Source organism: Nerophis lumbriciformis, linkage group LG10, assembly GCF_033978685.3.
Source record: "Nerophis lumbriciformis linkage group LG10, RoL_Nlum_v2.1, whole genome shotgun sequence".
NCBI lineage: Eukaryota > Metazoa > Chordata > Actinopteri > Syngnathiformes > Syngnathidae > Nerophis > Nerophis lumbriciformis.
Window position 1 is genome coordinate 34,528,007 of NC_084557.2, and position 24,511 is coordinate 34,552,517.

General features: G+C 41.4%; 1 protein-coding gene across 2 annotated transcripts in view; it reads right to left on the reverse strand.

Moving 5' to 3' along the window:
- The window catches only part of zfpm1 (zinc finger protein, FOG family member 1), a 247,512-nt gene that overhangs the window by 30,536 nt on the left and 192,465 nt on the right, over window positions 1-24,511 (reverse strand). For both annotated transcript variants that reach the window (XM_061969767.2, XM_061969768.2), the window contains one exon: window positions 13,917-14,050. In XM_061969767.2, coding sequence (XP_061825751.2) covers window positions 13,917-14,050 — 134 coding nt within the window. The remainder of the gene's footprint in view (window positions 1-13,916; window positions 14,051-24,511) is intronic.

The following is a 24,511-nucleotide window of genomic DNA, read 5'->3' on the forward strand; positions in this document are numbered from 1 at the left end:
TAGTATATTTCCTTAAGTCAAAAAGTGATGCAGTTGCTGCAACAGAAAAGTTCTTAGCAGATGTAGCACCCTATGGAGATGTGAAGTGTATACGTTCAGACAACGGCACTGAGTTTACAAACAGAGAGTTCCAAATGTCCATCCATCCATCCATCCATCCATCTTCTTCCGCTTATCCGAGGTCGGGTCGCGGGGGCAGCAGTCTAAGCAGGGAAGCCCAGACTTCCCTCTCCCCAGCCACTTCATCCAGCTCCTCCCGGGGGACCCCGAGGCGTTCCCAGGCCAGCCGGGAGACATAGTCTTCCCAACGTGTCCTGGGTCTTCCCCGCGGCCTCCTACCGGTCGGACGTGCCCTAAACACCTCCCTAGGGAGGCGTTCGGGTGGCATCCTGACCAGATGCCCGAACCACCTCATCTGGCTCCTCTCGATGTGGAGGAGCAGCGGCTTTACTTTGAGCTCCTCCCGGATGGCAGAGCTTCTCACCCTATCTCTAAGGGAGAGCCCCGCTACCCGGCGGAGGAAACTCATTTCGGCCGCTTGTACCCGTGATCTTGTCCTTTCGGTCATAACCCAAAGCTCATGACAATAGGTGAGGATGGGAACGTAGATCGACCGGTAAATTGAGAGCTTTGCCTTCCGGCTCAGCTCCTTTTTCACCACAACGGACCGATACAGCGTCCGCATTACTGAAGACGCCGCACCGATCCGCCTGTCGATCTCACGATTCACTCTTCCCTCACTCGTGAACAAGACTCCGAGGTACTTGAACTCCTCCACTTGGGGCAAGATCTCCTCCCCAACCCGGAGATGGCACTCCACCCTTTTCCGGGCGAGAACCATGGACTCGGACTTGGAGGTGCTGATTCTCATCCCAGTCGCTTCACACTCAGCTGCGAACCGATCCAGTGAGAGCTGAAGATCCTGGCCAGATGAAGCCATCAGGACCACATCATCTGCAAAAAGCAGAGACCTAATCCTGCAGCCACCAAACCAGATCCCCTCAACGCCTTGACTGCGCCTAGAAATTCTGTCTATAAATGTTATGAACAGAATCGGTGACAAAAGGCAGCCTTGGCGGAGTCCAACCCTCACTGGAAACGTGTCCGACTTACTACCGGCAATGCGGACCAAGCTCTGGCACTGATCATACAGGGAGCGGACTGCCACAATCAGACAGTCCGATACCCCATACTCTCTGAGCACTCCCCACAGGACTTCCCGAGGGACACGGTCGAATGCCTTCTCCAAGTCCACAAAACACATGTAGACTGGTTGGGCAAACTCCCATGCACCCTCAAGGACCCTGCCGAGAGTATAGAGCTGGTCCACAGTTCCACGACCAGGACGAAAACCACACTGTTCCTCCTGAATCCGAGGTTCGACTATCCGGCGTAGCCTCCTCTCCAGTACACCTGAATAGACCTTACCGGGAAGGCTGAGGAGTGTGATCCCACGATAGTTAGAACACACCCTCCGGTTCCCCTTCTTAAAGAGAGGAACCACCACCCCGGTCTGCCAATCCAGTGGTACCGCCCCCGATGTCCACGCGATGCTGCAGAGTCTTGTCAACCAAGACAGCCCCACAGCATCCAGAGCCTTAAGGAACTCCGGGCGGATCTCATCTACCCCCGGAGCCTTGCCACCGAGGAGCTTTTTAACTACCTCAGCAACCTCAGCCCCAGAAATAGGAGAGCCCACCACAGACTCCCCAGGCACTGCTTCCTCATAGGAAGACGTGTTGGTGGGATTGAGGAGGTCTTCGAAGTATTCTCTCCACCGATCCACAACATCCGCAGTCGAGGTCAGCAGAACACCATCCTCGCCATACACGGTGTTGATAGTGCACTGCTTCCCCTTCCTGAGGCGGCGGATGGTGGTCCAGAATTGCTTCGAAGCCATCCGGAAGTCGTTTTCCATGGCCTCACCGAACTCCTCCCATGTCCGAGTTTTTGCCTCTGCGACCGCTGAAGCCGCACACCGCTTGGCCTGTCGGTACCTGTCCGCTGCCTCGGGAGTCCTATGAGCCAAAAGACCCCGATAGGACTCCTTCAGATTGACGGCATCCCTCACCGCCGGTGTCCACCAACGGGTTCTAGGATTACCGCCACGACAAGCACCAACTACCTTGCGGCCACAGCTCCAATCAGCCGCCTCGACAATAGAGGCGCGGAACATCGTCCATTCGGACTCAATGTCCAGCACCTCCCTCGTGACATGTTCAAAGTTCTTCCGGAGGTGGGAATTGAAACTCTCTCTGACAGGAGACTCTGCCAGACGTTCCCAGCAAACCCTCACAATGCGTTTGGGCCTGCCAGGTCTGTCCGGCATCCTCCCCCACCATCGCAGCCAACTCACCACCAGGTGGTGATCGGTAGAAAGCTCCGCCCCTCTCTTCACCCGAGTGTCCAAAACATGAGGCCGCAAATCCGATGACACAACTACAAAGTCGATCATGGAACTGCGGCCTAGGGTGTCCTGGTGCCAAGTGCACATATGGACACCCTTATGTTTGAACATGGTGTTCGTTATGGACAATCTGTGACGGGCACAAAAGTCCAATAACAAAACACCGCTCGGGTTCAGATCCGGGCAGCCATTCTTCCCAATCACGCCTCTCCAGGTTTCACTGTCGCTGCCAACATGAGCATTGAAGTCCCCCAGTAGAACGAGGGAATCACCCGGGGGAGCACTCTCAAGTACTCCCTCGAGTGAATCCAAAAAGGGTGGGTACTCTGAGCTGCGGTTTGGCGCGTAAGCGCAAACCACAGTCAGGACCCGTTCCCCCACCCGAAGGCGAAGGGAAGCTACCCTCTCGTCCACCGGGTTGAACTCCAATGTACAGGCTCTGAGCTGTTGAACACACAACTGCTGCGGTGTTAAACACTACACAGCACCAGAGCGCCCCAAGTGGAGAACATGCACTACAACATCCAACCTCTACAACAAAGCTACACAGAGTAAGAGCGCAGATATATACAATCTTAACACCCCCACTCACTATTAGCTCACTGTGTTAAACCAATTTGTAAACAATATTTCAAGAACATCTTCCATCATCCTGTTTTGTTAAGATCCCTCCTTCTAGTCTTTATCCCAAAATGCCAAACATATTCTGTGAAAAACATTTCAACTTCTGTTTAGTAGCTGGTTTTGTCAGGATATCAGCAACCATTTGTTCTGTAGGGCAATATTCCAGTAATACCCTACCAGTAGCAACAATGTCTCTTATGAAATGGTATTTCACATCAATGTGTTTGCATCTTTGTCTGTTAACAGGATTTTTAGTGAGTGCAATCATACCTTGGTTATCTTCGTACACTTTTGTTTTAACATATTGATAGTTATCAAGTCCTTTTAGTAGCTGTTCAATGTAAAGACACTCCTGTATAGCTGAAGCTAACGAAATGTACTCTGCTTCACAGGTAGAAAGAGCTACTGTTGGTTGTTTTCTTGTCTTCCATGAAATGAATGAACTGCCTTCACACAAAGTTGCACAATAGCCTGATGTGCTACGTCTGTCTGTTTCATTTGATGCCCAACTTGCATCACAGTAAACTGTCAGACCGAGTCTTTCAGTTACATTCTTCTTGAAGTTAAGTCCTTGCTCTGATGTACCTTTTAGGTATCTGAATACATGTTTCACTGTATTCCAATGTTCCATAGTAGGTTCATTAAAGTGTTGAGATAGTTTACTCACAACAAAGCTTATGTCAGGTCGAGTGCATGTGGATAAGTAAATTAAACTTCCCACTGCTTCTCTGTACTGTCTTGGTTGTTTCAACTTTTCAGCATTATCTGCGTAATCAAGTTTTGGTTCACAAGGAGTTTCTCTTGGTTTACAATTTTCCATATCAAACCTTTGTAAAACCTTTTTCACATATCTCTCTTGTGACATTTTGACTAGTCCATTTGTGTCTGTTTAAAGTCTATTCCTAAGAAATGTTTTAGGATTCCCAAATCCTTCATTTTGAATCTCTGAGTTAACATTCTTTTTACATCCTGCATTGATTTTTCACTTGAAGCAGCTAAAATAAGGTCATCTACCCAAATAATAAGTATTACCTTTTGACCATATTTTTCTCTTGTGTACACACAATGATCTGCTTCATTTTGCACAAAGTCATTTTCACATAAATGGGTGTGTAACACTGTATTCCAGTTTCTGCCCGACTGTTTGAGTCCATACAATGATTTGTTCAGTTTACATACCAGTTTTTCACCAGTGTTAGAGTTTTTCTCGTATCCTTGTGGTTGTTCTAAATAGATTTCACAGTCTATGGGTGCGTGCAGATACGCGGTCTTCACGTCCATCTGATGTAAGATTAGGTCCTCCTGTGCCGCCTTCTGCATGAGAATTCTTACACTTAACATGTCAGCTGTCGGTGAAAACGTCTCTTCGTAATCAGTTCCTACTTTCTGGTCGTATCCTTTGGCAACAAATCTCGCCTTATATTTATTAGATCCATCTGTGTCACAAATGCAAAAGTTTGGGTCTACATGTTTTAGTTACAAACAAGAAAAAGGAAAACTAGACTCCAAAAGTGAGCAGGGCATTTTCATAGGATATGATAAAAACAGCCCAGCCTTCCTTGTATATTATCCAGAAATGGAAAAGGTCCAAAAGATCAGATTGGTGAGATTCGCAACCAAAACAAGTGTAGAGAGAGAGACACAAACTTTGGAGCCAAACGCAGGACATGACATTGGCAACAGAGACAATGCAGTCTGTGACAGTGACCAGAAGGATGAGGACAGAGTTCAACCTGAAAACAGAACTGAGGATTTAAATGAGCAGGAAGATGTGGAACAGTCAGCGGCAAATGCCGAAACAGAAATCAGAAAGAATCCATTCAGGATAAAACAAAAGCCAGTTTATTTACAAGATTTTGAGACTGATGATTCATTGGACGGATTACAAACATGCGTTGATTTCTGTTATCGAGCAGTTTGTGACATTCCAGAAACTTATCAGGAAGCTGTGTTATCATCCAAGTCAATGCACTGGAAAAACGCCATGGATGAGGAGATGAACTCACTAGTGGAAAATGACACATTCCAGTTGACTGACTTACCACCAGGTAAGCGAGCTTTAAAAGCAAAGTGGGTTTATGCCCTCAAAACAGGTTATGGTGCCCAGGAACCCCAGAGATTCCAGCCAACTCAAGCAAACAAGGCGAGGTAGCGTTGAGTCGACGCACGGACAGAGAAGCCAAGAAAGTTTGCAGGTGTGGACTTGAGCTAACAGAGGAGAACTGCTTGACCAAGGATAAAGGTATTGCAAACGTGAAGTATTACACGGAGCATAAAAGTGACTTTAGCCAATAAAGTAGCGTGTACCCTCGAAGAAGAAGTAACCGCGGTAAAGTTTGAGCTAATTAGCATAGCATAGTGCTAAAGTGCGGAGCTTAAACAAATATGGCGGCTCGTACTACTGGAGCAGTATCCCCGCAACTGTACTTTGATGGATCCGAAAGCAAGTATGACCTTTGGGAAGCAAGATTTTTGGGACACTTACATATTTTAAAGTTGAAAGACACTGTTCTAAATGAACCAGTAGGAGAAGAGCAAGCAGCAGCGGACAGAATAAAGAATCCAGACTGCTATGCAGAGCTCATCAGGTTGATCGATGATAAAAGCTTGTCTTTAATAAGACATGATGCTGCATACGATGGCAGGAAAGCACTGAAAATACTGAGGGACCATTACTCAGGAAAAAGCAAGCCACGAATAATCAACCTGTACACGTCCTTGACAAAACTACGGAACGCAGACAGAGAGTCAACTACGGACTACATCATCAGAGCAGAAAACCTGATTACAGCACTTCGTGATGCCGATTTCAAAAGAAGAATAAAGTATCCTCGGTGAGAGGACGTTGATGATCGGACTCAATGAAAGTGTCGTTCATGTGCACGCATAAAGAACTCCATTAAGCTCAAACACCTTAACAGATAGTACTGTATATTTGTGTGAAGCTAATATTTACATATTGTGTATTACATTTCAGTATGTTAATTGAATCACATAGCTTATACATTTGTCATTGTGTGTATTTCAGTTAAAAAAAAAAAAATAACAGTCTAGTGCAAGACAAAAGTAAAGATAGGAAAAGACAAAGCAAGATCAACAACAATAAAGAGCCTAAATGGATTCATCTGCTTTGGATTGTTTGTTAGCTATCTGCCAAGCTGTATAACCTCAACATGTATAGTGAGGGCAGAACAGGCAATATGAAATTATTGCCAGGCTTCACTCTCATGTAAGGGGGGAATAACTGTTGATTGATGACTGTGGTGTTCTTAGTGTCATAGTGTGTGTAGTTAGTATGTTCCAATAGCAGCAGAAGTGCACTTTTTGGAGAGCTGTATTATTTTCAGTTTTGTGCCCAAGGGACTGATTTTATTTAACAATATATTATTATTTATACACCTATAGTGATCACAGAGACAGGTTGTTTTTGTGTTACTGTATATATTTGTTTTTTCTGAAAAATCCCACTTAATATACTTTGGGTAACAACAGTCAATATATATATATATATATTTCTTTTTAGGGGGGTAACAGTCAGTATTTATTTTATTTATTTTTTTCTTATAAAATAAAAGTGAGCTTTTGTTAAACCAAATATTGGGTTTTTTCCATATACAACAACCTGTCTGGATTCGATAAGAGAATCGATATGGAATCTGTTCGATAATAGGATTCGATAATGGGCTCGAACTCGATAATTTCTTATCAAACATCATCCCTCCTAGTGTCAGTGCCTATTTTGTTCTCAATATGCTGACACGCTGAGGAAATGGGTTCCAATATTAGCACGGCTGTCATCATGGCAATGTGAAATGTATGGAGACAGCCAAATCACATGATAAAATAATTCCTCATTCGTGTAGCCTATAGGCGTACCTTGGTAAAAAGGCTCCTCTTTAGTTTTGGGCGTACATTTGGCTGCTAAGCGTGCTCTACTTATTTTCACCAGTACAATCATTGTTTGCGTTGGTTGTAGTTCCTGAAAATAACCTAATTTCTGTGTAAAATGTGTTGGTTGGAGATTAGTTATTGACAAAACGCTTGTCTATTCAGCTATTATAGTCCCAGCACCTCAACCCCTAGTAAGACGCAGTGGAAGTTTGAAGTTCCTTGGAGTAGCCTAGTCGATCGAGCTGTATTTGGCTGCGTATCTGGCAACCTCAGTCAGGGAGAGAAGGAGGGGACTACATAATTTTGACCGTGATTGCAGTACCATTTCTGGACACTTTATTACATATGGCACCTTTAAATGTTTTGTTGTATTGGACCATTCCTTCCTTCCTCTATGGTGAGTTCTCCTTCATGTACCTGGCTGCCTGCTATCAGTAGCAGTGATTTTACCTTCTTCAGATTCTCTCCTGTTTTCTGATCGTTGCCTTGTTTCCTATCAGGGTTATAGTCGCTTCTGTCGCCTGAACATCAGCTAATGTCCACATGAAGCAGTGGCGTGCGGTGAGGTTCATGGCTGGTGAGGCACTGACTTCATCACAGTCAGATTTACAAACATATGAACCCTAAAGAGTATCTTATTCACCATTTGATTGGCAGCAGTTAACGGGTTATGTTTAAAAGCTCATACCAGCATTCTTCCCTGCTTGGCACTCAGCATCAAGTGTTGGAATTGGGGGTTAAATCACCAAAAATGATTCCCGGGCACTGCTCCCCTCACCTCCAAGGGGGTGATCAAGGGGATGGGTCAAATGCAGAGGACACATTTCACCACACCTAGTGTGTGTGACAATCGTTGGTACTTTAAATTAACTTTAACTTTACACATACAAACTATAGCACACAAAAAAGCACATTTAATAAAAAAACTTTATTATGGTCTTACCTTTACTTATAAATGAAGTCCATGCGTCGCTCCTTCTGAACAAAAGCATCGATAACTTGTTTAAAGAAGTCTTCCTTATCTTTCTTCAGTTTTAAAAGTCTCTCTGTCTCGATGGAGATATTCATTTAATTATTACCTCCTGCTTCGATTGAAAGTCCAGTTTAGAAAACTGTTTTATTTTAGATATGTAATCCTCCATGTTAAACGTCCAGGCGGGAGGAAAAAATAAACGATCGCTGCTAACTGTTGCTACTTGTTGTCACTTATTCTGCAGCCGCGTAGTCGCAAGAATTTTCTCTGGGATCACTAGCGCCCTCTACCACCAGGAGGCGGGATTACTGCGAGCCTCCTCCATTGCGTCTTCGCAGCCGTTTTATGATTGCTCAGCACAAGAAATACTTTACACACATACAGTTGTTGACAAAATACACTGTACATTATATACCTCAGCTAACTAAACTATGGAAATGTATAATATAATTCATATAGCAATACGGTCTCACTGCACAGCAGACCAGCAGTGAGCAGAGTCATTGCGCAATCCATGGCGAGGCTCAATTGGCTGCTGACTCACTGCAAGTCTCTTCTCAGTATTTGAATGGCAAATGTGAAAATTCAGCGATTTTGAATAAAAATAATCTAAAACTGGTGAAGTTAAATGGAAAATAACTTTATAGTATAATCACTGGATACATATAACAATTTAATTTTTTTTTTTCTTTTTACATTTTTTTTCTTTCCATGATGGCACGTGAGGCCCCGCCTCACCTGCCTCCCCTGACTGCACGTCACTGATATGAAGTTTTAAGACACGTGAAAGTAGAAGGAGCTAATAATCACTGAGGAGGATATGTAGTTGTTTTTAGAAATCAACTTTGTATTCCAATCTAAAATGTAAGATAATAATGGAAAATGGGGTGGAGTGGCCGTCCAGAAACTGGAGTGTTTCTGGGACGAATCCAACTTCAGCCATACGTTCTTTAGGGTTTGTAAATACCCATTGAAAATAACAATACATCTCTTTGGCCCCTAGTCAATGCCCTTGTGTTCTTGTGCAAGAACCTTCACCCACCTTGCCTCCAGTCCAGTCCACACTGGTGTATGAATGTGAATTATTGTTTGGTGGTGGTCAGAGAAACAGTAGGCGCAAATTGGCAGTCACGCTTCTGTCAAGTCTACCATAAGGCAGCTGTGGCTACAAATGTAGCTTACAGTCCACATTCAAAGTGTGAATGTGGACTGAATGAATTATAGGTTCAACTTCTCAGTGTCATGTACTGTGTCACTAGAAAAAGCACTATATACTGTGAAACTAATCCTTAGCTTTCTGGAAATGTGGCCACCAAAACATTTTAGTTGAATTTCCCTGCTCTATGCACTGAAAGTGGCGTATCTAACTTGTACCCGAGGGCATAACATAAGTAAGGTGTCGCACCGTAAACATCGATTTGTCTTCTTGTGAAGAAGCATCATTTTAATTAACATTCTAATATGAAGGGCGGGGAAGAGAGATGGCTGAAGAGGAATAACTGCTGATAAATTCCGATAAACGCAAAGATGGAAATCAGGATGTAAACAAATTGGCTCAGAAAACGACAAAAAAAAGAGTGAGAAATAAAGACGACCGCTTGTGGGCGGTTAAGTAGGTGTTCACCTTCACTTGTCTTTGAGGAAGTGATGGTGGGAAAATGGAGGGATGAGAAAAGGAAAGGAGGTAGAGTGAAGAAGAGATAGAGAGTGGGAAGAGACTACCCCAAAAGTGTTTGAAAAGCCGTGGGTGGCGCGCCTTATCGCCCAAGTTCTCCTGGAGAGATTATTTGGGGATTAGTGCAAACGCTTGTTTCTAAAACATGATGAAAAGACGTTCGTGTGTGATAACGCTTTGAACTCCACTACTCTGCTTCTTCTAGGATCGTGCCTTCAGGCTGCCTTTCCAAGAAAGACAGGATTGGGGTGGTGTGAGCCTCTGGGAAGCACTGAAGGAGGCAGAACAATAGGAACGATGTTGTAAATGCGGGGTTTCTACAGTGAGTAGTGTGCTGGGATTTTGTTTTGGGCATCTGTCCACTGGGAAAACACAAAGATGACATAGATACTGTGTAGAAACTTGCATCATCAGTTACTCCCCGTCACTTTGAGATCACTCACATACAATTTCAAAACAAACCTCCAACTTTGGTCCAATGACATGCATTTGTACTATCAGTTAATTAAAGCAGGATCCAATCAAACAAGAGGCGATCTAATATCAGATTTGTTCTATGTGATCCAATCAGATGAGCAGCCCTGATGAGCTCACTGTGGGGTTGCCATGGGAGGTTAGCTGTGGAGGACCTGGTTGTTCATTCAACCAAAAACGAGAGGAATCAGCAGCCATGTGATCAGTCCATCAGTAAACATTGTCACAACGCTGTTGTAAACTTCGACGGCCATATCAGCTGGAAAATGTTTAAATAGATAAATGGTTTTACAACTCTTTTTTAAAAGATGCAAATGGAAGTATTTCCATATGACACAGGCCAGTTAACACATTGCTAATCTAATAAAGGAGATCTGTTTCTCTGCATTGACAGAGCTGCAGTACCTCCATGATAATGTAGCTGCACATATCCACATCCACAAGTCCATACATTGTAATATTTTTTAGATAGAAAAAACATGTATATGTACCTGTGTGCAGCATCTTCACTTGAACTTTTAATATATTTCTGTACACACAAAATCCCTGTTTGGGTGTTGTTGCTAAGTAGGCATCCTACCTAACTGATATTACCGGTTATCTCTCTGCCCCAAATACAGTCTATGGTAAATTTATTGAGGGATAAGTTGCGAGAGGAAGGGCAATGCCGGAAGGGCCATCACTGTCTGGGTTGTGCCAATCTCTTCCTGAGATGGGATGTGGGTGGGCGGTGAGAGGGGGGTGAGTATGTATGTAACAGAAGTGAGAAAAGTAACAATAATTCACAATATAAAATGAGAGGACACAGAAAAACAATTTCAAAGATACAAGCAAAGTATGAATATTGAGCGACAAGAAAGAATCTTACATATTCTTAAAACAAATTTGGGAGTATACAGTTTTGTTTAGAAAACAAAAAAAATGTTGCTATCAAATGGTATATATATTTTTAATCATATTAATCAGACTTTTAAATTAGGATTAATTTCAATTAATGTAAAGGTTCATACTTGCTTTTATGATTTAAATTAGCTTAAAAAAAGACTACACAATTTGGTAACCATCCTTGGTTAAGGCAATGGAGCATGAATAGTCAAAATAAATTGCGTGAATAATCTGTGTATTCATGATTAATGCAATGATTTTTTGTGAATAATCACATGACTTAAAGGCCTACTGAAATGCGATTTTCTTATTTAAACAGGGATAGCAGGTCCATTCTATGTGTCATACTTGATCATTTCGTGAGATTGCCATAGTAGAGAACATCGACGATAAAGTTCACAACTTTTGGTCGCTGATAAAAAAGCCTTGCCTGTACCGGAAGTAGCAGACGAGTAGCGTGACGTCACAGGTTGTGGAGCTCCTCACATCTGCACATTGTTTACAATCATGGCCACCAGCAGCGAGAGCGATTCGGACTGAGAAAGCGACAATTTCCCCATTAATTTGAGCGAGGATGAAAGATTTGTGGATGAGGAAAGTGAGAGTGAAGGACTAGAGGGCAGTGGGAGCGATTCAGATAGGGAAGATGCTGTGAGAGGCGGGTGGGACCTGATATTCAGCTGGGAATGACTAAAACAGTAAATAAACACAAGATATATATATACTCTATTAGCCACAACACAACCAGGCTTATATTTAATATGCCACAAATTAATCCCGCATAACAAACACCTCCCCCCTCCCGTCCATATAACCCGCCGATACAACTCAAACACCTGCACAACACACTCAATCCCACAGCTCAAAGTACCGTTCACCTCCCCAAAGTTCATACAGCACATATATTTCCCCAAAGTCCCCAAAGTTACGTACGTGACATGCACATAGCGGCACGCACGTACGGGCAAGCGATCAAATGTTTGGAAGCCGCAGCTGCATGCGTACTCACGGTACCGCGTCTGCGTATCCAACTCAAAGTCCTCCTGGTAAGAGTCTCTGTTGTCCCAGTTCTCCACAGGCCAATGGTAAAGCTTGACTGTCATCTTTCGGGAATGTAAACAATGAAACACCGGCCGTGTTTGTGTTGCTGAAGTCGGCCGCAATAGACCGCTTCCCACCTACAGCTTTCTTCTTTGCTGTCTCCATTGTTCATTGAACAAATTGCAAAAGATTCACCAACACAGATGTCCAGAATACTGTGGAATATTGCAATGAAAACAGACGACTTGCCACCATGCTGTCCCAAAATGTCCTCAACAATCCGTGACGTCACGCGCTGACGTCATCATACCGAGACGTTTTCAGCAGGATATTTCGCGCAAAATTTAAAATTGCACTTTAATAAGCTAACCCGGCCATATTGGCATGTGTTGCAATGTTAAGATTTCATCATTGATATATAAACTATCAGACTGCGTGGTCGGTTGTAGTGGGTTTCAGTAGGCCTTTAACTTTTGACAGCCCTAAAAAAACATTAAAAAATGTTGGCAAAATGTCATACATTTAAACTAGTCATCCTAATTTGGATCTATTAAGGCAGTGACACTGGCTTGAGATCATTTTAGGAAGTTCCACTGTAACTAATTGAACAAGTGTGATTGCATAAGCACAACTCTTTTCCAAGTAAGTTTGGAGGATAGCCTGACTCCTTTTGACCCATGGTGGGATGGAAGGATGGCCAGAAAAGGGGAGGATATAGTGTGACGGGGAGAAACAGGAGGAATGTGAGATTAAGACCACTATCTCCAATAGATACCAAGCGGCCGACTCCTCACTCCTTCGGTCCATAGATAGCAGGGAAGGAGACGATAGACGGTGGGCATAAAATAAAGTAGAGGAGAGCACATGTGAGAATTAAATGCTTTCTGTTTGAATGCAAAGCCTTTAAAAGAGTAGCGACAAACTTCAGGACGAACAGGACAGTACGGACAGTAGGAGGGCGTGAGCATGAATGAGCGTGTGATCAAGTGGTTGCTTGCTTAGACACACACTTTTTCTGCATGCTGACTGATTATATTCACAATCTTAGAAATGAGAGACTATCAAACAGAAATCAATCACTGGGGTTTGCTGTCCAGGAGGATGGCGCCATGTGGAGATAAAAGACAGGCGGATGTCTGGCGATGGAAGGGAGGAAAGGAAGGGAGAGGTAAAGGACCGCTTGTCATCTACATGTAGTCTCAATCAAAAAATGGACTGGTCAAACCTGTTTAAAGTGATATTTCTTTGTGCATGTGTGTGTCAGTGTGTGTCACAGCCAGCACTCTGAACCACGAAGCCTTCCCCAGCATCAGCATCTTATGATTAGATTGACTCACACATGATAAAATAACAACCTCTGATGGGGCTCCATCCGGTCCCACACACACACACACACACACTCACACTCACACTCACACACACACACACACACACACACACACACACACACACACACACACACACACACACACACACACACACACACACACACACACACACACACAATCAGGTGTTTTTATTTCCAACGACAGTCACACTAATGCGATAAGGTCTGTGTTTGCCCTAACCTTTGACCTTTTATAATTAAAACACTTCAGGTCATCAATCTGTTTATAACTTGGGTGTTGGTCTACAAATGTGCAGCAAAACCAAGATTTCAAAACCTTAATTTACAGCATTTTTTTGAATCAATCCATCATTTATAAAACAGAGTTCAATATTATCAATTAAATGGAAGTACAGTGGAACCTAAAAACCCTTATGTGGTAAAACAACCTGGATTTCAATCTAATTCGACATAAAACTATAAGAAATAAGGTCACTTGGCTGGGCATCAACTGGTCTATGTTGCTAAATTGCATTAATTGACAGTCAACAAATATTACCAGAATACATTCAGAGTAACTTTGTTAGTAATAAAAAAAATGTGTTGTCCTTGTCCTCACCTCTGACTCTGTATCATCTGTGCTGCCTTCTAATTGGAGGATCCCAGGAAAGGGCCCCCACTTTGTGTCTATATGAAGGTCCCGGCGAGTCACGACTCTGCTACCACTGCCTTCTCCCCCGAACTCCAGCTCATCTGTTAAAGAATTAGAAAAAAATATACATTAGATGTGGTGTCCACTGTTTGATATGTAGTATCAGCCAGGTAGACAACATTTTAGAAATGTATATACTAACAGCATATTTTCATGTATGATATCATGAATCTCTATGTAACTGTAGTAGTTGCTACCCACACTGAAAAGGCTATATACAGCAGGGTATCTGCACATTTTTCAAGATCAAATTCACAGCTTTTTAAAAACCTCCAAATGGAAAAATCAAGACCTTATCTCAGCAAAAAAAGACAAATATGGCTACTTAAAACTTTTTAATGTAATATGTTTAACTTGTATGAATTTGGGGAGCAAAAAGGTTGCATTAATCAATTCTAAGACATGCAAACTGCTTAGATAAACCAGTTATTGTGTTTTGGGCCTGCAGTTGCCACTACTACAACTCCCCTTATCGTGCGGATTTGTGAGATCTTGTAAAAGTTTGTCCTATTTCGCTGAACAGCGGATCCGCAACAATGTGGTGGACGGCGAGTGGTGGAGACGTTCCGTGGCGTTGCAGTTCAGCAGCCGTTAGACGTCCAGTGGAAATCCGGGGTAAAACCGCCATACTTTCACCAATGGCTTTCTAGATCTTGAATAGTTGCTGCCCCCAAAAGGTCCTGTTGTAAATAATTTTGTATTATCGTTGTTTAAGTGCAGGAACTATTCCGTTTAATGTTTTTGCATTCGCACCTGATTGGGCAGTTAATGGATCCTCGGATAGTTCATCTGCAACTAATGCAATTGCGGATAAAAAAAAAACACAAATACGGATAGAGAAGTTTCACTGGCTCAGTCCCATATTACATTTTATGCCTCCCGTTTGAACATTCCAAACATTATGGACAATTTAAGGCTTTTAAGGCCTTATAAACCGAAAGTTGTGTTTAAGACTTTTTAATATCTTGACATAGATGGCCATGGTCTGTATATAAATCGTCATACACAAATTCCATTAATCCATTGCACCGGTCGCCCAGGGGGGGGGTCCCCACATCTGTGGGTCCCCTCCAAAGTTTCTCATTGTAATCCCATTGGGTTGAGTTTTTTCTTGCCCTGATGTGGGATCTGAGCCGAGGATGTTGTGGCTTGTGCAGCCCTTTGAGACACTCGTGATTTAGGGCTATATAAATAAACTTCGATTGATTGATTGATTGATTGATTAATAGTTAGGCATCATTCAACTCAGTCAGCCACCCGTTCTGTTGCTAGTGTTTATAATAGGTAATGCACTGTGAAGATCTTTGTCACTACAGTATGTGCTGTATGCTTATTGATCATGAGCTTATAAAGTTCAGTGGTACAGATTTCCTTATCGCAGTCCGTCCAATCATTGTGTCCCATTTATATATTGCCATTGTATTTTGCCATGGAAGCATTAACATATCATTCTTACATGTATTTTCTTTCAAGCACCAGTTTGTATATTGACATACAAAAGTAAGTAGAGCAGGGGTGCTCATTACGTCGATCGCGAGCTACCGGTCGATCGTGGAGGGTGTGTCAGTCGATCACCAGCCAGGCATTTAAAAAAATAGTCCTAAAAATTAGCGATCATAAATCTTCACTATGACGTCACTTTCGTCACTTGATTGACATTCACGGCACCCGAGGGTCTTCTGAGATGACGCTGGCTGCTGCCAGCTCATTAAAATTACCGACAGGAAGGCGAGAAACACTTTATTTCAACAGACTCTGGCGACATACCTGTCGTCAAAACTCCAAAGACCGACTGAACAGTTGCACAGTTGCGCTAACAAAATAAGAGTCTCAGAAAGCTGGCATGCACAAGCTAGCAAGCTACGGAGTTTGCCGACAATGTATTTCTTGTAAAGTGTATACAAAGGAGTACGGAAGCTGGACAAATAAGATGCCAAAACCAACCACTTTCATGTGATATTGGACAGAAAGGAGGACTTTTTTTCTCCTCCATTCGAAAATGCGGACGTTATCTGCACCACTGTCTGATTCCAATCAATGCAAGTCATCAGAATCAGGTAATACACCAACTTATATTCTTGTCTTCATGAACGAAAGGAATCTATATGTGTTAAACATGCTTGTATTATCTTTAAACACCTTTAACTTATTAACAATATTAACTATATGTGTTAAACATGCTTGTATTATCTTTAAACACCTTTAACTTGTTAACAATATTAACTATATGTGTTAAACATGCTTGCATTATCTTTAAACACCTTTAACTTGTTAACAATATTAACTATATGTGTTAAACATGCTTGCATTATATTTAAACACCTTTAACTTGTTAAAAATATTAACTATATGTATTAAACATACTTGTATTATTATTAAACACCTTTAATTTATTAACAATATTAACTATATGTATTAAACATTATTGTAATATCATTTTACACCTTTAATTGATTAACAATATTAACTATATGTGTTAAACATGCTTGCATTATCATTAAACACCTTTAACTTGTTAACAATATTAACTATATGTGTTAAACATGCTTGCATTATCTTTAAACACCTTTAACTTATTAACAATATTAACTATATGTGTTAAACATGCTTGCATTATCATTAAACACCTTTAACTTGTTAACAAAAACATATATTTCATAAATAAGTAAATATAAATTATATATATGAATGAGGTAGATCCCCACGACTTGATCAATTGAAAAGTAGCTTGCCTGCAGAAAAAGTGTGAGCACCCCTGAAGTAGAGGTTTTGTCATATTCCATGTTTTTTGCATTTTTTAAATAAATCAACAAATAATGATTTAAAATTAATCATTTCCAAGTCAGAGTGTTGCTCATTTAAATGGAGTTTGAGGGGAAACAAAGTCTGCATTTGACTTGAACTTGACCCGAACCCTTTAGACAGAAACCTAAAGACCACAGGCTAAGCAGTCAGTAGCTCAACAGCAGAGGGCGTATGATATCATTTGAGCACTTCCAGTCATGGCTCAGTTCAGCGGATTCTTTTTGTGTAGTTCCTCTATGTGATAACTGTAGAAGGATGGCAGTGACAGCTGTGGTTTGAGCCTGCTACAGTCCAGCGGGAGATAGATTGCTGGGGAGCCAAAAAAACAAAAGAGAGCTTGGGCTGCAAGAAAAGTGTTGCTGTGCAGTCAGGAGAGGTCTTAGCACATGTGCTTACTTGTGAACAAGCATGAGCAACACTGGTGATTGCTGCAGGGTGAGCATATTGTAGTTAAGGAGGAAACCTCTCGTTATGGATATGCACCTTTTAGTGATAAAAAACAAATACAAAAATTGTCTCATCTTCCTCCCCCTATACTATTCCCCCCTTTTGTCATCCATGGTTCAGGACACAGTTTCAGGGGGTCGGTCTAAAGTGGTGAGCCTGATAAGAGTGTTTGTCTAACACTCTCCATGTCAAAACACTCATCTATCTTCTCTGTATCTATCCCCACCAGAGAACAACGGACAGACGCTGATAAAATGTCTTTCCCACAGTTGGTGGGGGGTGGAGCTAGAGGTGTTGGTGCAGGTATGAGAGGGGGCACAGAAGCTTGGTTGAAGAAGAAGTCATGTTGTAATGCAACAAATATGGTGAATTACATTACACTATAGTTAGAAGGCGTGTTTATACTGAAGTTATTTTTTTTTCCGATATATTTGATTTAATCTTAAATTGCTTCTAAGAACTGTACACTGACAATACAATTTACATTTAGAAGTACAAACCCCGTTTCCTTATGAGTTGGGAAATTGTGTTAGATGCAAATATAAACGTTATTTTTTTTTTCCCGATATATTTGATTTAATCTTAAATTGCTTCTAAGAACTGTACACTGACAATACAATTTACATTTAAAAGTACAAACCCCGTTTCCGTATGAGTTGGGAAATTGTGTTAGATGTAAATATAAACGGAATACAATGATTTACAAATAATTTTCAACCCATATTCAGTTGAATATGCTACAAAGACAACATATTTGGTGTTCAAACTGATAAACATTTTTTTTTTGCAAATAATCATTAACTTTAGAATTTGATGCCAGCAACACGTGACAAAGAAGTTGGGAAATATGGCAATAAATACTGATAAAGTTGAGGAATGCTCATCAAACACTTATTTGGAACATCCCACAGGTGAATAGGCAAATTGGGAACAGGTGGGTGCCATGATTGGCTATAAAAGTAGATTCCATGAAATGCTCAGTCATTCACAAACAAGGATGGGGCGAGGGTCACCACTATGTCAACAAAGGCGTGAGCAAATTGTTGAACAGTTTAAGAAAAAGGAACTTAGGGATTTCACCATCTAAGGTCCGTAATATCATCAAAGGGTTCAGAGAATCTGGAGAAATCACTGCACGTAAGCAGCTAAGCCCGTGACCTTCGATCCCTCAGGCTGTACTGCATCAACAAGCGACATCAGTGTGTAAAGGATATCACCACATGGGCTCAGGGACACTTCAGAAACCCACTGTCAGTAAATACAGTTTGTCGCTACATCTGTAAATGCAAGTTAAAACTCTCCTATGCAAGGCGAAAACCGTTTATCAACAACACCCAGAAACGCCGTCAGCTTCGCTGGGTCTGAACTCATCTAAGATGGACTGATACAAAGTGGAAAAGTGTTCTGTGGTCTGACGAGTCCACATTTCAAATTGTTTTTGGAAACTGTGGACGTCGTGTCCTCCAGACCAAAGAGGAAAAGAACCATCTGGATTGTTATAGGCGCAAAGTTGAAAAGCCAGCATCTGTGATGGTATGGGGGTGTATTAGTGCCCAAGACATGGGTAACTTACACATCTGTGAAGGCGCCATTAATGCTGAAAGGTACATACAGGTTTTGGAGCAACATATGTTGCCATCCAAGCAACGTTACCATGGACGCCCCTGCTTATTTCAGCAAGACAATGCCAAGCCATGTGTTACATCAACGTGGCTTCATAGTAAAAGAGTGCGGGTACTAGACTGACCTGCCTGTAGTCCAGACCTGTCTCCCATTGAAAATGTGTGGCGCAATATGAAGCCTAAAACACCACAACGGAGACCCCCGGACTGTTGAACAACTTAAGCTGTACATCAAGCAAGAATGGGAAATAATTCCACCTGAGAAGCTTAAAAAATGTGTCTCCTCAGTTCCCAAACGTTTACTGAGTGTTGTTAAAAGGAAAGGCCATGTAACACAGTGGTGAACATGACCTTTCCCAACTACTTTGGCACGTGTTGCAGCCATGAAAGTCTAAGTTAATTATTATTTGCAAAAAAAATTAAATAAAGTTTATGAGTTTGAACATCAAATATCTTGTCTTTGTAGTGCATTCAATTGAACATGGGTTGAAAAGGATTTGCAAATCATTGTACTCCGTTTATATTTACATCTAACACAATTTCCCAACTCATATGGAAACAGGGTTTGTAGAATCGAGTGCTTTGAAACCCGAAAGGTTTGACCGTAAGATTTACTCTTATATACCGGATACGGTTTTACAGTAAGCAGTCCTACTTTTCTTACTGCTGCACAAAACATTTTTTTTTTACATGTTTACACGCAGTAAAACAACCCTAAATACGATTGTACCTCGACTTACAATTGCCCCAACTTACAAGTGTTTTGAGATAATTGTTATGGTTTAAGTTGTGAGCAACATTTGAGTTACAAGCATCCTCGCTGCAAGTTGGCGTAACGAATGTCAAACCTCGTAAGGACATCGCTAGAATTAGCTTATAGTAAGAGATCGACTGAACTTTGTTTTCCAACCATTGCAACAGAGAAACTGAGTGTGAAAGACACTGCTGAGAAGAAGAAGAAGAAGAAGATGATATTCATTGAATAAAAAAAAAAAAAACATGAGCAAGCTTGCAGCTAAATGGTGACGTAGTTGGAGCGTAGCATTGCTAGTCCGCACCAAACTAAGGTACAAGTAGTAAATAACACTAACCATGAAGGTTAAAACAATATCCAACAAGGGAACATGTATCCATGAAAATATGAAGAAGCTGGGGATTGTGTCTTTGACCAAAAAGCAGCTCAAAGGAGACATCGTAAAAGTTCACTCTTCAAGGTAAATGCTGTAATTTTTATTACATTACCGGTACTTCAAAAAAGTACTGTAGTTGTTTGTACTACGTTCTACCTTTCTCAACACGTTTTTCCTGAGAGGACGCTGGAGTCCCCCACCCTTGATGAGCCTGTGATGACTCCGTGTTTAACTCCGTCATCTTTGTGTAGTTACTGTGTTCATATCGTAAAAGTCCAGGCGTAAAATATGACTGGCGGGTTACGGCAGTGTTACAGAATCAACATGCTTCTTGCGGTGCAAATACAGACGTTGTTGTTCTTTGCAAGTCAAAAGGTGTTTTGAACACAACCAATTTTAAACCGCCGAGGCCGCGCAACGATAATGTAACATGATTAATTTTTTTGTCAGGTCCCCTCAGTTCTAAGGTTTTTTGTTTGGTGTTAACATGGTTTTGGCAGAGCACGATGAATTGCAGAGCCACCATGAACTGCTATCTCCACCAGCAATGTGTGAACATCATTTTAGTAAAACTACTCAGGTTAGCTAAACTTCCTCAGAAGTTGTTGAGGCAGTCGGGTTCTGGCTTTATAATACAAAGCTGTAAAAAAAAAAAAAAAAATATATATATATATATATATAATAATAATAATAATAATAATAATAATAACTGGTATTTATATAGCGCTTTTCTAAGTACCCAAAGTCGCTTTACATGTAGAACCCATCATTCACACCTGGTGGTGGTAAGCTACTTTCATAGCCACAGCTGCCCTGGGGTAGATTAACGGAAGCGTGGCTGCAATTTGCGCCAACGGCCCCTCCGACCACCACCTATCATTCATCATTCAATTCACCGGTGTGAGTGGCACTGGGGGCAAAGGGTGAAGTGTCCCGCCCAAGGACACAACGGCAGCGATTTTTGGATGGTAAGAGGCGGGGAGCGAACCTGCAACCCTCAGGTTTCTGGAACGGTTGCTCTACACACTACGCCATGCCGCCCCATATATATATAATTCACAGTAAAATCATAATAAGTTACAGTATGCCTGCATCAGATATTCGTTTCAGGTCAAGCGCCGACCCAAGCACAACTCCTCAGACGGTCCAACCTGCTTGCTGCTGGGTCTAAAGTCCAGTGTCTGACCAGCTAGTCTCCTATCTTCCTGTGGGTCGTGTTTGTCCACTGTGACCCTCCTTATCTCAGCACTCCATCAGTGTCCAGCCTGCCTCACCACATGGAAGTCTTATCAGCCTGACCAGCTCCATTGACCCTTATTGTGAAACTGTGCAAGGATTTGACCTCAGTGGGCCAACAAAGATATCGGCTTATAAACAAGCCTGACACCAGCATTAGTTTGCTAGTTATTAAGGCTCAACAAATTTTATCACATTGCTTTCATGGTCTTTATGGAGCCATATCTTCCTGTTCGTAGTTAATAGTTGCTTTGGCAGGAGAAAGTCCATTGTAAATACACATATAATGGGTTTCCCTTGATATGCTCATGCTGAGCTACATTGCTGATCAAATGTACTTATTCACAATTACCACGAATTTAAACATTGTCTGTCAAGAAGTCAGCTTAGTAAAACACAGTGTGTACATCGGTATAAAATAAAGTAAAATGGGATATCATGAGGCCTATGACAAACCCAATCCTAGTTAAATACCCCTCCTGGTCACTGTGCAATAATCTGCAGTCCTTATCAATATGACTGCATGCTACTCTCATTGCACTGTATGATACTATCCTCATCAACGGTACACACTGTGTGTGTCTGTGTGTGTATCAAGCACACTATGTCTCTGTCATTGCCTGGTGACCCATTGCTTTCCAAAAAAAGACAAGGCGGCATGGGCTTGTTATCAATATAAGCCAGCTCTGCGACGATATAAACCACACTGCCTTACTCATACACACACAGCCACAAAGCCTTATCAATATGGACACTTCAGCAGCCACTGTAACATCCAGGTTTCTGTGACGTGCCAAGACAATAAAACAGTCAGTCTTTCATGAAATGAGTAAGACAATTAACCAATGGGTGGGGTTTGTAGAGAGATAAAAAGGTAAAAGAAACAGAAAGCTTTGAAGAGAGAAGATGATGAGATTTTGAGAGGATTCAGAGCAGCACCTTTACTTTGTACCATTTTCATCATCATAAAACTAATTATTTCATCATGTCAGTGGGTTGAACGATTCACTTTCTGTCTGAAGGACCACAGTCGTTTACCATAAACACAACGTTGGAATTGCTCTACATCACAGTCACTACTCATTATGGTTGTAGTCAGACAGTAACTATTTGAAACCCTTTGGTTACTCAAAAAAAAATAGGAATATAAAAATGTTATTTTTTCAAGCTAGTAGTATTGTATCACTGCGATGAGATGGTGACTTGTCCAGGGTGTACCCCGCCTTCCGCCCGATTGTAGCTGAGATAGGCTCCAGCACCCCCGCAACCCCAAAGGGAATAAGCGGTAGAAAATAGATGGATGGATAGTATTGTATCAACTACTGTATTTAAGGTAGCCAATCTAATAGAGAGGCTACATAAACATTATTCATATTATTAAAGAAACATCTTTGTGTTTTTATTCATTATTAGTATTAACATTCCACTTATTCTCATAACATGATGCCTTTAGCTCTGTTCTTACATTTTTGATGTATTTTTGTTACGGTGCCATAAAAAAAACTGCCATGCTTCGTGGGCGGTGCCAAGTCATCAATTGGGCCACCCACCCGGATCTAATCATAAATTTGATCGTTTGTAGTGTACAACATGTCTATTAGATAACAAAATTCTGAAATACAGTCTTATTTAGTGTAACGATTGTAATCACATCAAAGTCCATCAATGCAGAATTACATTTCCGTATTTTCTGTATGTACGCATGCACAGATGAAGGGAGTTTATGGATTCTAATGGGTAGGACTTCTTGCCGGTGTTGGCACTTGAGAGAAAAGTGTCTCTAAACCTGTAAATACAACAACATAATGAAGAGGACCCGGTTTCAACAGCCCAATGGCTCGGGGCCGGACATCGAAATGTGGATGTTTCGTCAGAAAGTGCCTCCGCAGGTTATATTTATTTGAGACCTAGTTTACTTGATTGTAAAGTAAACTCATCGGCTTTCACACTGCATTGTCAATAAATTCATTATTCTGCCCTCGGTACTCGTTTCCAGCGTGTGCAGCTCGTTAAAAGCATGAATAAACAAACAGAAGCTCCCAAAGTTTTGTTGAGGTTTGATGATCCTTTTTTTGAATTATTTTCCTTCCTCAAGATTTAATGTAAATACATTCACATAATAAACTACAAATGTTTACACACACAGAAATTACACAACATTCACACACACCAAACATTACACACAATGTATGTGATGTATCACAATTAAACCTAAGGTGTAGTGTTATCGCTCTATACAGGCAGACTTAGTCTCAGATAAAAAACACGACAGCGAATACAAAAGATATTCACAAAGTCAGCAATTTTAATACAAAACAAACGAAATATCTTTATCCACAATATTTACTCACAAAGATTTGACCAAGTTTCGTGATGAAATTTACACGCTGGGATTTCTACCATTGTTGCTGCTTGTCTGGATCAATGTGTCCGTCGCTCAAAATGTCTGCCAGGAAACTTGCACTTGCTCGGGGCAGAACGTTTAACTAAAATTGGAGTTGGTGTGTGTGTGTGTGTGTGTGTGTGTGTGTGTAACACATAGAAAACATATACAATTTATTGCAACATGATTTCTGTAGTTCAAAGTGGAATTCTTGTAGGCTGAACTGTGAACATTTCTATTGACACAGATGATTGCAGATGATATACATTTTATTTTCCTAGTTTGTAAGTAAACATTGAATATTTGTGCGGCCTTGTGTGACGTCATGTCATTTTTTACATTCAGTACGTTTCTATGCACTAAATTAGTCTGATTTGTCAAATAATTCAGTTTCCTCTATTTTTACAGCTACATGTGAAGTTCTAGTTTCCATGCTCTTATCTCTAACGTGACTGTTGGCCATACGCAGTGTGCCTCTAGTACACTAGGGGCAATCGTCGTCATTTTTAGCTTGTTTAGCTATGTGGTAATGTAAATACAGTAGAAGAAGGGGAACACAGCATGCTAATAAGATAACGCTAGTAATTTGGATCTAACAGATAACTACAACTTTCAACTGCTATTTGGTGTTGTTGGTAATGTTTTAATGTGTTTAAATGATTGTTATTAGGATCATCAGAGACATACAAAAAGATTGCTATTTTAGTCACCTGTTTGACTATTCAATGTTAATACAAACTATGCAGGGAATTATTTTTAATTGCTGGATTACATGTCACTAACTTTGTCTGATTGTTGTATTTGGGCGTTTAATTTGTATATCACTGAATAAAGTATGAAGATAGGTGTTGTTGTGGATAATCTGAATGATGAGATGAT